Source organism: Lissotriton helveticus, chromosome 7, assembly GCF_964261635.1.
Source record: "Lissotriton helveticus chromosome 7, aLisHel1.1, whole genome shotgun sequence".
In the NCBI taxonomy this organism is placed as follows: domain Eukaryota; kingdom Metazoa; phylum Chordata; class Amphibia; order Caudata; family Salamandridae; genus Lissotriton; species Lissotriton helveticus.
In genome coordinates, this window is record NC_136068.1 from 983,027,340 (window position 1) to 983,042,465 (window position 15,126).

The following is a 15,126-nucleotide window of genomic DNA, read 5'->3' on the forward strand; positions in this document are numbered from 1 at the left end:
GAAGCACCATTTTTTTTATTTATCCACTTTAGAAAATAAATACAGACAGAAAACACATTGTTTTCTGTCTGTTTATCTGTAAAAATCCGTAAAAACGGAAAACAGGGAGCCTTAATGATGACCAATCTGCGGACACTGATTTTTAGTCTAAACCAGCTATATTCCAAGAGGAAAGGGTCATAAATGATCTCGAGGGACTGAGCCCTTCATTCATAGTACTGATTGTAACCTCCTTTATGTTTGCTTCAATTGTTGAGGACAATCCTATACTAGGGGTTCTTAAAAGAAGTTGTACCTCAGAATCAGTGAGATTGTCCCGCGGTTCACTACCCGTACGCACATTTTCTGTGCCAGTTATCAATGTAACCCGCAGGGAAACACTCCCACTTCCCAGATTATTACAGGTGCAAATTGGTGGGTTCCTATCAACCATCTTTTTAACCCCACTGCCTACGGCCCACTGTACAGTGTCACTTCCACTCAGTCAGTCAATGTCTTCAAGAGTTGACAGTAACTCGAAACGATTGTTAGTCTGAATGGGGTAGTCTAACAAATTGTGAACCCTATGGGAGACCCATGTTTTCTTATTTCTCGGCATCGTCCGTCAGTTATAGAAAAACCTTAAAGGAAGTAGTCTAATTTCCTCTGCAGCAGGGGGAAAATGCCCAGCCATCTCTAGAATATATCGAACCAGGGAGGGTGACCTAAAGCTCAAACCACACAATCGCCAGCCATGGATTTATAGAAGTGGCCTACCCAATTGTTTCGTCACACCATTTTGAATTCATCAAATAATTTGTGTCTAATGCCGGTCTTTTTACTCAGGAAATGGAGAGCCTTGTTTTTGAGCGTTGACCAATGCTCTCGAGATCCCGGGGGAAGTGGGGGTACGTTTGCTAGGATGACCGTATAGGGTGTGGCTTCGGGGGGAGATGGAGACTAGGTAACATAACTGAACCCCCTTCTGTACCTTGCTCATCCCGCCACCCGTTACCTTCTGCCCCACACTGCTGCACCGAAGGTGTAGCAATACCGTTGTTTGAACTAGATGGGGGGAGGACAGGCTGTGCTTATCACCGATTGTACCCGATCATCACTTGTTTGGGCATTTGGCGTGTTTCCCAGCTGCGTCATGTGTACAACCCCCGTGGTGTTGCATTGGACCCACCCCATTAGCGTGGATAGTAGATTGGGCAAGATTCCTTTGATTGCTACAAGCTAGGCATTGTTCAATCTTATTAAGCCTGGCATCAACTGAGTCTAGTTTTTTAAGTAAGGGATCAATGAGGGCAGCTATTTGTTCTCTTAATAATGAACATAGTTCTTCTTGATTAGGCTGAATATTTGAGCAAACGGCGCGATTAGCATCTAAAGTTTTAACACCTGGATTCTCAAAAACATATACCCCACTTGATTCATTAATGGCGCACAATGGCTTATGTTTAGCTGTACAACAACCTTTCCTTTTTTGAGTGGGCAGTTCAGCCCCTAACCCCCCTGTAACTTTCTTCCCCCTAGTCTTTACCATGGCAGGGCTCTGTATGCTACACTGAATTTGCAGGGTGCCCGAGGTGGGAGACATAGGCACCTCACATAACAAACTGGGGAATGTTGTATCACAAGCCTGTTCTAATTCAGTATTTACCAGTGAGTGGGGTATCTGGGCACTGGGCAAGGAGCCTCCCCTAGATGGTACAGGTTCGAGCGAGAGCCTACGTTCTGTTGCCTGGATCTCATGTATTAGAACAGATTCGTCTCTGTTTAGGAAAGCATCTAATGTGCCCACCACCCTATCCCCGACCTTTCTTTTACTCATGGTGATCTCAGTACCTCAGAGCCACACAGTGGCAGCACCCCAGCTAGCCTACAATGGAGAAAGCCAAGCAGAGAGTCACAAGCGTACAGTTCGTCGCAGTAGATGTCAATGACGTGGCCCAGCCCGGCCTCTTCTGGGCTCTGACTGGCGCAGACGGGCCCACCCTTGGCCCGGGCACGCCGGAGAGCGTCCCGCGCTGCGGTAGGCCAAAGTCAGTTTTAAGCGCCTCCTGGCACTGAGCTGTGACGCGCTGGTCCTGCGCCACAGAGGGATTCTGGGTGGTGTAGTCCCACCCCTGCTTCGTGCGATGATGACGGCGCGGTGGCAACCGCCGCAAGAAACAGCAACAGTCCCCGCCTGAGGCTACGTGAGAGCAGGGCAGTGGAAGGAGGTCCAGTAAGGGCAGCGGGGCACAAGAAATCAAGGCGTCCCGCGGGAGGCCGAAGTCGTTTTTTTTTTTTTTTTTTTTTATTTGAGCAGAATTCAGAAATAATACACAGGGTTCAAATAGTACAGATAATATACATAGGTAAAAAGAGAAGAAAAAAAAATCAGAAGTTACACAAAAAACTTTCAAAATAATAATCTCTGGTTATACAGGCATTATAACGAAGGATAAAAATTTAAATCAGCATAAGAATATACAATTGATAATCCTATTACAGTTAGCAGTTACGCATTCCTTAGATCATTGCACCAGGCAGTGATTGGAGCCCATATCTTGGCTCCACGGATTCTAGATTTTTTCCCCCTCGCTTCGTAAATAGTTGTCTCTTGTCTATAAATGCTTAGAAGCCGGGTTAGCCACATTTGGAAAGTAGGGGGCTCTGATTCTTTCCATCGGGCCGCCAGTATGATCCGAAACACAGCCATACCCAAGAATAAGGATATTTCTTCCTCCTTACTGTAGCCCAGAGTGTTCTCATAACCTAATAAGAGCAGTGTTAGCGAAGTTCTCAATTTATGCCCAAAAATTTCTTCCCAATAATCATAGATCATTTTTTATACAGGTCTAAATTTAGGGCAATCTGCAAACATATGTATAAGGTTTGCTGGACCCATACCACATCTTGGGCATTCATTGTTTACTCTTTTACCCCATATATATAGCTTGGCTGGTTTGTAATACAAGTTATATATTGTTTTATAATGTTGGGCCCTTAAGTTAGATGCTAAGAACAATTTAGATGATAATAGCAGAGACATATCGACATCGACATTGGGATTATCTAATTTTATTGCCCAGTCTCTCTCAACATGCTCCATATCGTCACGTTGATTCTTTATTAAGAGCTCATAAATGGTCCCTATCCTGGAGGTCCGCCTAGCTATAAGTTCAAAAAAGGGGAAAGTTTTTTATCCGATTCTTGGGGATAGTTGATGTAAGATGGTATAAACTTCAAAAAGTCAGTAGAGGGGATCGAGAATTTTATTTGTAGATCCCGAAATCCAGATCTAAATTCCTGACCAAGGAAGTCGCCCACTGTTACAATCCCTGTATTCTCCCACTTTGTAGAAATTCTATCATTAAATTGAGCTGGTAGGATCGAGCTATACCAAAGAGGGGTATATTTAGTATATTTTGGAATTACTAAATGTTTAGATGAGCGTTTCCAAATGGACCATGCATCACAAATGATCTTAAATTTGATTTTCTTAAAATAAGAGGGTTCTAGTTGTCTTAGTAGCAGCCCTCTAGCTTTATGGCCTAATGCCAATTCATATATTGATGGTATATTTCGGTCTGGCGCAGCTTCAGTTAGTGGCTTGGTGTTAAATAATGGGGCCATTTGTTGGAGAAGAGTTGCCCAGAGATAAAGCGTCAAATTTGGAATAGCTAGCCCTCCCCTTTGCTGCGGCAATGAAAGATATGGCATTACCCTTCTTATTTTTCTGTAATTCCAGACAAATTTGGACATACAGGAATCAATGATTTTAATAATGCTATCATCGACCATTAGCGGGATTGCACGGAATAAATATAGTATTTTCGAAAAACTATTCATTTTAAGATAGTTCCCCCTACCCAGGATTGATAGATGAAGATTATTTACCCTTATAAGGTCTCTTTTAATAGTTTTAATCAAGGGATCGTAATTGAGTTGGTTAATTTCCTTCACCTTAGGAGATATACAGACTCCAAGATATGTTGCTTGGTTCACCCTATAAGGGCTTTCATACAGGATGTTTTCTGTACATAAGACCATTGTCTTATCCCTATTAAGGGAGTACCCCGAGTAAAAACCAAAGGTCTGTGTGATTTGTTCGATCTCCTGAATTGCCTCAGCAGGGTTTGGTGTTAATACCGCCACATCATCGGCATAGGCTAATATTTTAGTCTGAAATATACCAGTTGTAACGGGCTCTATTAAATTAGATATAAGCAGTTTTGAAATTAACGGGTTAATATAAAGAGCAAATAAGATTGGCGAACATGGACAGCCTTGTCTCGTGCCCCTCTGAATGTTGATAAACTCCGATTCAACGCCCCTCACGGTGAGTTTAGCCCTAGGGTCAGCATATAGTGCCTCGATGGATTTGGCAAATCCTGGTCCAAAGTTGTTTAATTCAAGAACTCCCCATAAGAACTGCCAAGAGACTTGGTCAAAGGCCTTCTCGGCGTCGAGCAGGATCATCGACATCCGGCCTCCCGTCACACCCATGATATCAAAAAGAGAGATGGCTCTACGGGTGTGATCGGTGGTACCCTTTCCAGGGATGAAACCATGTTGCCACAGGGAGACCAGATGTTCGACGACCCTGCTAAGCCGGTTTGCGAGAATCTTGGCATAAAGCTTTGAATCGGAGTTTATCAACGAGATTGGGCGATACGAGGACGGCATTTCAGGAGGTTTACCTTTTTTGGGAAAAATGGCTATGTTAGTCTGTTTCCATGATTCTGGTGGGACGCCACTCCATTGCACCCCAAGGAACAAGTCCAGTAAATATGGTATAATTTGCTTTCCCAGAATTTTATAAAGATCCAAGGGGATCTTATCTGGACCTGCAGCTTTCCCATTGGCCAGCTCTGAGAGAGCTAATTCGAGCTCGGTGATTGAAATTTCTTTTTCTAGGTCTTCCCTAGTTAGTTCGTCGATGGTCCGAACTAGGTCCAGCTCAGTAACCCATTCCGCTAGGAACTCTTTTATATCGCTTGCCACAGTTTAATCCTCATTTTGATAGAGCCTTTGGTAATAGCGTCGAAAGGTTTCTGAAATACCTACAGGTGTTGTGTATTTCTGTCCTTCAAAGTCAATAGATTGTATCATGTTATTGGATTATTTCTAACGTGTACGCAGGGCCAGTTGTTTTCCAACCTTTTCACCATTTTCATAGATGTTATTTTGATTTGTCTGGAAAGTTTCAGCTGCTCTTTGAGTGAGACCGCTATTAAGCTCTGTTTTTAGAACTAATAAGTAAGTAAGCAGCAGAGGCGCTGGTGGGGCAAGATGGCGGCGGTGTGCTAGACCACTGTACTGTGCATCCTGACCAGTGCTCACGATAATGGTGAATACAGAGTAGAACTAACACCGGCAGTTGTGGTATCACAGCTTTTAAGAAAACGGAACATGGAGATGCACAGCTTTCCCTGAATATAGGGATATTGGATATCAGATGAAGAATGGTGACCGGAACCACATCGACCTTTGAGCCTACAGCCACGAGTGAGAGGAGAGTGGTGGTATCACTCTTCACATCCCTGATCGGTGTTGCGGTCATACGGCTCCTTGGGGGCTTAAGAACAAACAAGTTTTTTTTCGATCCTCACACAAACAGCGGAGTTTACGGCTGAGAGTGAAGGGGTGTACCTGGAACCAGAGGACGATTGCGATAATATGGCACCTAAAAAGGCAGCAGCATTGGCGGCGGCCGCCGCAAAGACGAGAGCGGCCAAACAAGCACTACGAGACCGGGAGCTCGCATTGAAGCGGGGTGGTCACGCAAGTGTTGCCAGCAGCGGCGATGCAGAAGCGCCTGACACGGAGATGGTCCTTACCCCGAAGTCGCTCAAGCAGTCTGGCGTGGCACCTGGCCCCTCGGTGGTTGATCTGCTCCGCAGAGCTCCGGGGACAACTCCAGCGAAAACACCCTCAGCCAGCGGGGAGAAGAGACACTCGGCAGTGCTGACGGCTGTACCAGCAAAAGCAAAAACCAGGGCTGGATTGCATGACCCTGAGCCTGAGCTGCATGGAGGGGCTGGTGGCGACATTGAGGCGGAGCCTGCCTCTGGCATTACAGCTCCCATTGCTCTGGCGATAATAGATCTCAATACAGAGGCCTGCAATGCTATGCCTGAGGAAAGGGAACACATCGAAGTGCCTGAGGAGGAGATTCAGCTACAAGGTACGACCCCCCCCATTGCCAATTATAAATGTCCAGGTCCTCTCTGAGACTTCGATATTAGAGCCTGCAGAAATACCTAGTAAAGTGAGTAACATGATAAGCACCCCAGGCACCCCAGAGGGCCAAGCAGGTGCGATGGCGCTGATACATGATTCTGGTAGAGGCAATGTAATTACCATCGAGGTTATTCCTGAGATTATTGAGAGAAATAAGATGCACGAACACAATGGTGTAGAGACAATGGGGGCAGCAGCAGAGACAGCAGAGACAGATAAAGATCCGACTGACTTTTTTTCATTTTCAGAGGAAGCTGGGTGGTCAGGAGAAACCGAGGAGGATGTTGAGGATGATGCTAAATTTGACTTTACCACAGAGAGCGACCAAAACTTGAAACTTAATGACCCCAGGGGTGGCAGGAAAACAGTTTTAAAAAAGAAAAAAAGCCGTCATGGGGCAGCAGAGTTGGCTTGGGACTACTCTCCTTCAACTCAGCCTATTTATTACTCACATGCACCCACCCCCTTCCTCCCGTTCAGCTGTATTGGATCATGCAACCCAACCGGGCTCCACTCTAACTTCTGTCATGGACACCGTTCTTCAGGCCATCGCTTTGCATCGCGAAGAAACGTCTAAAGATGGTCGTAAGGCGCAGGCAGCACTTCACAAGGTGCAAGGGGTGGTACGCAAGTTAACAAGAACTGTTAGCTCTTTTAGCGATCGAATGACCGAGGCGGAAGCCCGCATTGTGTCGAGCGAAGCAGAGGTCACTGCGACCCAAGAACGAGTTGATTCCCATGAGGCAGAATTAGCAGATGTGAGGTGGAAGCTGGAAGACTGCGAAAATCGTCTACGCAGAAATAATCTGCGCGTCTTAGGTTTCACAGAAAAAATTGAGGGAGATGTCCGCATGTATATAATACAACTCTTTCGAGATACTCTGCCTGAATTGTCCAGTTGGAATTGGGACATGGAAGTGCAACGTGCACATAGAGTCCCATTGACCTTGAAAACCTCAGCAAAGCTGGGGGGCTACCCTCGAGCGATACTGGTATATTTTGGGAACTTTCTCCTAAGACAAGCTATCTCTGAGAAAGCTAGACCTGAAGCGCGACGCAGCAAAGACTAGATCTCCTACTTTGTCCGACTGGACTTTTGTCATATAACCGTAGAGAGGAGATGGCGCCTGCGACAAATGATTAAACCATTCCTAGAGAAGAAGGCACAGGCATATCTCAACAACCCGGCTAGATTGAAAGTAATCTTCGGAGGCCAAACTAGATTCTTCACCTCGGAGATTAAGGCAAAAGAATATTTAGACATCCTGAAATAAGTATAGAATTGGGAGAAGGATTGAGAAGGATGAGGATATTATTGATATATTGTTATACTGTCTTGTATATACACAATTTTTTTTCCTTTCCTTTGCTTTTTTTGTTTCCTACTCTTCCTCTTATCCTCCTGTCTTCCTATCCTCACTCTCTCATGTCTCATGTCCTGGTTCTTCGATACTTGATGAGTTGAAGGGAAGAACAATAGCTAACTGTAATATAAAAACCCACTTGGCAAAATGATGGTCAGACATATGTGAGGACACGAAAGAATATTTAAGATGGTTTATTATTTTTTCATCTTTTTTCTTTCTTTTTCTATTTTCTTACCTATTTTCTATGAGGTTTTTCGATCATTCATACCGTTATGATATCATTGAGCACTGGTTGGGTAGCACAGTCCCATCACTACAGACTCTAATAGCCCTTATGTGGTGTATGGGGGGAGGGCGTCGGAAGGGGGGGGGGGATAAAAAAAAATAAAAAGAGCAAGTTCAAACATACAAAATGTACAGAATATACATCAAGACATGCAATAAGAGAGGTACAAGAAAATCTATCTATATTTGGTAATCAGGATTTGATGTCAAGCTTTAACATGAAAAGAGTGACTAACTTTATTACCGATGGGGTGCTAACTAAAAACCTACAATGGGGAAGCTGAAATTGTGCTCATGGAATATTGCAGGGCTCAATGATAGGGGTAAAAGGGCCCAACTCTATGAAATAATTCACCAGGAATCTTATGATGTGCTTTGCTTACAGGAGATCCATATTTCAGAGGGTGAGAAGGAATTGTTAAAAATCCTTGGATATCATCTACTCGCCCTAACAACGAAAACGTCTAAGACGCGAGGGGTGGCCATTTTAGCGAAAACTTTTCTGGGCCTACCCAAGCGCAGATTAGCTGATCCCTTTGGTAGGTGGGTCATAGTCGAACTGGATATGGGCATTACCATCTGCTCACTGTATGGCTCAAATCAAGACGACCCTCAGATATTTCAAGACCTTGATTTGGAGCTGGCATCCTGGTCAGGCACACTAGTCGTCTGTGGGGATTTTAACATAGCTTTGGGCCCTACGCAGAATAACCAAATACAGCAGACCTACACTGGGCGTAAGCCTAAAGTTTTCAGAGCAATAAAACAATTTATGGACAGCTATAACTTAATAGACATATGGAATCTGAAAAATAAAAACGACCCGGGATATACCTACTATTCATTTCCCCATAACAAATATGTGCGGATTGACTATATAATGATATCCAAAGAAATCGCTATATTTGTTGAGATAGCTAAATCGCCTAAAACAATTTCAGACCACAATGCACTTACCCTTACGCTCTGTATCACCAACTATAAGAGGCCTTACTCCCAGTGGTCATTCGATAGAAAGTTACTTGTGAACAGAGAATATATAACATACATTACACTTTGGGCACAAGAATTCTTCGATTATAACCAGTATAGCGCACCCAGACTGGTGGTCTGGGATTGTTTTAAAGCTGCACTAAGGGGCGAGACCATTGCCTTTGTGGCTAAAGGCAAGAAAGAACAGGATAGATTAAATCACCAGCTCAACTCTGAGCTAGCAAATTTAGAAGAACGACATGCCACCCAGATACATCGAGGTGAGGATGAAGACAGTAGTCTCCGTAAAATATTAGTTCGAAGTCCGTTTTAAGCGCCTCCTGGCGCTGAGCTGTGACGCGCTGGTCCTGCGCCACAGAGAGATTCTGGGTGGTGTAGTCCTCCCAATGCTTCGTGCGATGATGGCGGCGCGGCGGCAACAGCCTCAATAAACAGCAACAGTCCCCGCCTGAGGCTACGTGAGAGCAGGGCAGAGGAAGGAGGTCCAGTAAGGGCAGCAGGGCACAAGAAATCAAGGCGTCCCTCCTATTTTGCCCACACCTCACCCTCTTTTTCTTAGCTAAACTACCACAACACTAGTGGTGTTTACTGTACAATAAACCGGCATGTTATATTGCTAATGCTCTTCAACCTACCTAAACTGAAGAATAAGCACATCTAACTTTCCTTTAGAGTCCAACCAGTCCATCTTCTCCATGCAACTTCCAATCTCAGGATTTAGAAGAATGTAAACAGTGTCTAACACGTATTGCCAAGAGGCTGCCTCTTGCTTTAGATTTCATCACATGGATTGGGCTCATCTCACTCCTGTTTAATGTGTTCAAAATATGCATGCATGTCCATTTTCCAAGACGACGGATTCACACAACCCCCGAATTGCAAGTGTATATTCAAATCAAAATGTGTATGCAAGATAGGTCAGAATGTTAAGACACGTTCATGAAGTACAAATACAACATACTGCTCTAGATTAGGAGAATCTTCTATTGTCTCTATGTTTTCAAAATCAAACTTCTAAAAGTGTGTAGCACCAAGAACGATTATTTCAATTGCAGCTGCCCAACAGCATATGTGGTTCTGCAACACCCACGCAATTTTTTAGGTCTCGTCCTTTTCCATTGCGAAGCAATGGTAAAGGGGGAGAATTCATGTGCTCCATCGGATAGTCAAACCACCACTTTTGTCCGTGGCGTTTTCTTCGAGTGCACGTACAGGCACGCGCATTTGGCCCATACACTTTCATGGCCATCTGTTCCTGTTCCTAATGGCCCTCCCCCAGCACAGAGCGCGCATCGCGGCCGCACAGCACATCAAAGGGCTTCGCCCAGCGTGTGCTGTGCGGCTTCTCCTCCCCTAATTATGTGGCCGGCCGTACTTGTGTTTCCTGGCCGCTTCCCGGCCGCTCTTGTATTTAATTAGCAGCTTCTTTTGTAAAGCGTCTACACTCCCACCCGTTCATCTCCCTCCTTCCCCTGTGGCCGGCCGGTGGCTGCTGGACACTGCGCTTCATGTTTGTTAGGGTATACTTTACAGATTACTTTACTTTACAGATGCCTCGCACACCACATCACCACATCAAATGCTTCTTCTCCCCCTCACTCACTCCTCATCCCCATATGCTCGCTCCTTCCCTCCCACTCTTTGAAATTGCTTTGCCGCCCCATGCCGTGCCTCTCACGCGCACAACACGCCATGCCCGCTTTCACTTTCTCCTCCCCCCCCCCGCTCTCCACAGCAATGCTAAGAGCTTGTTTTCATTGGGGCTCTTTTCTTAAAGTGCGAACAAAGAGACATTGTCGTGACAGTCCATACCGGTAGCTGCAGTGCGGCAAAAAGCATGTTTGCTTTCCTTTTAATATGAATGTTTTTATTGTTTGGGTCACTCGGTTCTCCCTCGTTCCCACTCCTAAAATCCCATGGCGAAATCTGTTGTCTGATCAACATTTGTATTTCTACAGTACTCGGTGACTAGTTGGACTCACACGTTTTGCGTGTAGAGGAGTCTGTTGTAAGTAATCTATGCATCAACTTTTAACACGTGTTCACAGAAGTTGCACTGTTTGTCAAGTGACTTAACAGCACTGCTGCCTTTTACACCAATATTTTTCATTCGTGAGATGGTAGCTTTGCTTCATTTGTTGAACATACTAGTGAATAACTTCATTGTGCGATTGCCTCTTCATTGATTCACTTAGGTCAAGGCCATGCTGTTTATGGGCACACAGGCGCACTGTCCTTTCCAGCATAACATCACGTTTGAAAACATTTCCTCTTAGCAGACGGAATGCTGCATCTGTTAAACCGTAGGAGTACCGCCTATTACTTTTTACGTCACTGATGGTTACCAGAAGACCCATAGGAGGTGAACATGTCTCTTCCTGTAGGCACTGTTTAGTGTTCCTTAATAATTACTGGATATTTCCTGTTTTATTGATGAACATTCACAAATATTTCTATCCGAGAAGGCTGCAAAAAAATGCGAGAGGACTGCATCATTTGAGTTGACACCACTTTGGGTGGTGAAGATATTTGTAGATTGTGGATGGAGATGCATACAGCGAATGATATAACAAGCATTGGAAATGCAATAGGTCTTGCAATTACGCGAGTCTGAACTATTAGCATTGTAAATGATAATGCCCTTTATTTTTGCGTTCTGGTTTTTAGAACATAAATAAAAGGCTTTGTCATTTACAAGGCCTATAGCTTAAATTTGCGTTAAAACGAGACCTATTGCATTGCAAATGCTTGTTTTAAAAGCCTCGATTTTGTATGCAGCCGTTCATTCCAACCTTAAATACATTTGAAAATGCACAAACTTTACAGCCCACGAAAGATGTTACCATTTCTTCAGACAGTCTGACACAATAAACAAGATCATTGCTGGTAGCCCAAATTACCACGTCAGTGAGTCTAGAACCAGGTGGTAAGCTAACTTCTTAAACTAGAACGAAGTGATCCCTTTACACCTCCATGAAATCGTATGGTTGACTCCCATTAGCCGCAAAAATCATATTCAAGTTCTTGTCAACAATACACAATATCATTGTTACTTTGAAACCTTAACTACCCAAAACGTGATGAATGTTCGAAAATGTGCGGAGCCGGATAGCGTCAGCCTTTGCACGCATACTCATTGCATAAGTGAAATATTACAAAAGGGACGATAACTGCCGGATATTCCACGCATGGCTTTATATATAGAGGGGGCTTTACCCAGACCTGCTTAAAGGTTTGGGTACGGTCAAAGGGATAAACGATCAAATAAAGTTGGAATAAGAGGCAGCATTTCCAAAGATCAATGTTCAGTCAACATTTAAAACGAATCTACTAAAATTATTGATTTAAGAAAGGACCTGAACTATTTCTTCATGGGTACTTCTATTAACCGAAATATCACACGTTCTGTTTCAACACTCATACAGCATTATAATCGTCTATGTAATAGACCGTTGATGTGGGCAATTGGTACATTATTTTCATTGTAGTATGAATCATATCATGTTATAATACGAAAATCAGCTTGTCAACAACTGCTCTCCTATTCAGGTACCTCCACAGGGAGGGCAACCCACATAAACCCCACAGGTCAGCAAGCCCTTCCCTAGAAGACACCAAATACCACCACCCACATGACAGGATGCTGCCAATTTACATGAAACTTATTCACGAGGTTGTTCGGTGTCTAGAAACTCACATATAAAGCAGTGTTGTTATTAGAGGCACATACCCCGCAAAGTGACATGGAGAGTGATAGACCCTAATCATGTCATCAAAGCATAACAATTGGCAAAACCCCTGCCCAGTAGCGAGCTATCCTCTATAAAGGGACTGCATAGTTGCCTATTGCTTTATAAAGAGAGCAAGGCCAACAGCTCCAGGCGCTTCCCCTCCTCCCCAAAAAGCATTCTGTGCGCCGATCTACCAACATACCGCGTCTTCCCAGTTCTGCCGGTTGTAAGTATTCGAACCCAGGGAAGTCGCCATCTTGGAGAACACCACTGCCACCTTTGCTACGCCTGCGCAGACCGCCGTTATCCCACAATGCAGCAGGGGACCCGGAAACACAACCACAGAGACGCACACAGGAGCTCTAAATGACTAAAGTGCTCTTTTAGCCTGGGATGTACCGGCACTAAAGCCATGACGCTAGACAAATCACACCTTAGTATCTTTAGCTTAACACTACAGCAAGTGAATTTGTAGATGAAAACGTTTCTTCCCTGAACTGCTACCAGCCGTAAATCAATTAGAGGACCGAACTAAATAGAGTCCATTCATAGGTTTTTCTTTATTTATTTAATGCATTTTTATATAGCGCGGACTTTACCCAAATGTGTCAGGGCGGTTCACAATAGAAATGTACACGTTGCAAGGTTAGTCGCATTTCGATATGATCTTTCCTGAAGAAAAATAGAGGACATTTGTTCTCGTTTCAAGATTTAGCAAAGGCTCGAAAATGACGCTTAAATATAACTTTATAGGACATCGCGTGTAGTCATTATCTAACATAAGCTCTCTTGTTTAATTTTCAGTTAGGGATGATTATGGCAAGTGTAGTACATTTTAAAGAGCTTTCTTCTTGCATTTACTCAGACCTGCCACGTTTCCCAGGTCGAAGCGTGAAGCTACTCCATTCCAGATTTTTTCTTCGAATTCTGGGACTTGAAGTCTTGTTTATGCCATTATAAACCAGGACTAAAAGCATACATACCAACACTTTACAAGTGTCAAGTGGGAGATTTTAAAATTAAAATAGGGAGAATGCATTTTCCCCATTGACATATTCTTTTACAGGCAGTTACTTACGGGAGACAGCTAAAATAAAGCCCCTTTTGGCTTTAAAAAATCTGGAGCCTCCCGCCTGAATCCGGTCTGTTGACATGGACATACAAGTCTTGGAATTCAAACTATAGTGGACTGGAGCAGCTCGTCACGCATGGACCTGGGAAAATTGGCAGCAGTGTTCACTGTTGAAAGTATGCATTGGTAAGGGAAACATGCCGACTTTCTGCGATTTTCTTACATTTTTAGAGATTAAAATACTGGACATGCTGGTTAAAAAGCCAGCCAAGTGGCAAACCAGGGGACATATTGTGAACATATTCTTTAACTTACAGATGTGCTTTAAACTTTGGAATGTTTTTGTTTACCTTGCAATTAAATGAAGCGGCTACACTGTTCCTCAGATTACAGTACAGTGTTGTTACTGCATTTATATATCACTTACTACCGCAGGCAAGTCATTTAAGCGCTGTACGCCAACTAGCACACTATACCTGTACTTCTCAATGGAGAGAAATAACAGCAGATCCAATTCTCAATGGAGAATATTATCCATGAATCAAAAATTTGCTAGCATTCGCGACAAGAATTTTCAATTCTATTAAGGACACGGAGGCGAGGATTATGCTTCTCAAACTTTACTGCATCAACACAGCAGCCAATGAAAATATATTATTTTCTCAAGTAAACAATAAATTACTACATTTCCCATGAACACCATGGTTATAGGCACGCCCCCACAGTCCATAAGAACCCCTTGCGTGCACATCACTTCCTCTTTCTTTGAGGCGAAAAGTCCATAACGTGAACCAAACAAAACAGTCCATAACATGAACCAAACAATCCTCCAACGTGGAAGAAGAACTTCAGATCGTCATCTCGACGTCAGTCGTGTGTCGGTCCGACTTTGTCTCATCCTCTCCGGATTCGATTAATCCGACTTCTTATCCGATCCTGAAATAAAGGAAACAACACCCCGTAATTCTTGCATAAAAGGGTGGGTAAGCTTAATACATACAGTACATTAAGCCGGGTGGGATAATCCTCGCCTCCGTGTCCTTAATAGAATTGAAAATTCTTGTCGCGAATGCTAGCAAATTTTTGATTCTATTACAGGACCGGAGGCTTCAGATTATGCTAGTTTAACGCTGTTTAAATACCACAGAAGTAATATCTCCCACCGGCTTGTAATAAAACGTCTTAAACGTTGAATCAGAGGACCAATCTGCACAATGCATAATATCTTGGATACTGGATCCTAAACCATATGACTTGGACGCCATCGCGCCTCTAACTGAATGAGCACCAAAAATACTCGTATCAACACCAGCTTCCTTCATAATGAACCGAAGCCATCTAGCAATAGTGGCAGCCGCCACTGGTTTAAAGGGCTTTTGAATAGAAATCAACAATTGCGAACAGCCCTGCGGCCGCAAGGCCTTCGTACATTCCTCGTAGGTCTTCAAACAATGGACCACAC

At 43.8% G+C, this 15,126-nt stretch overlaps 1 protein-coding gene across 1 annotated transcript in view; it reads right to left on the reverse strand.

Annotated features, from left to right (window-relative positions):
- Window positions 1-12,956, reverse strand: part of RBM22 (RNA binding motif protein 22) — a 94,467-nt gene extending 81,511 nt beyond the window's left edge. Inside the window, exon 1 of the mRNA XM_078653604.1 lies at window positions 12,795-12,956. Within this exon, the coding sequence (XP_078509730.1) occupies window positions 12,795-12,848 (54 nt within the window). The 5' untranslated portion in view covers window positions 12,849-12,956. The remainder of the gene's footprint in view (window positions 1-12,794) is intronic.
- Between the last annotated feature and the right edge of the window lie 2,170 nt (window positions 12,957-15,126).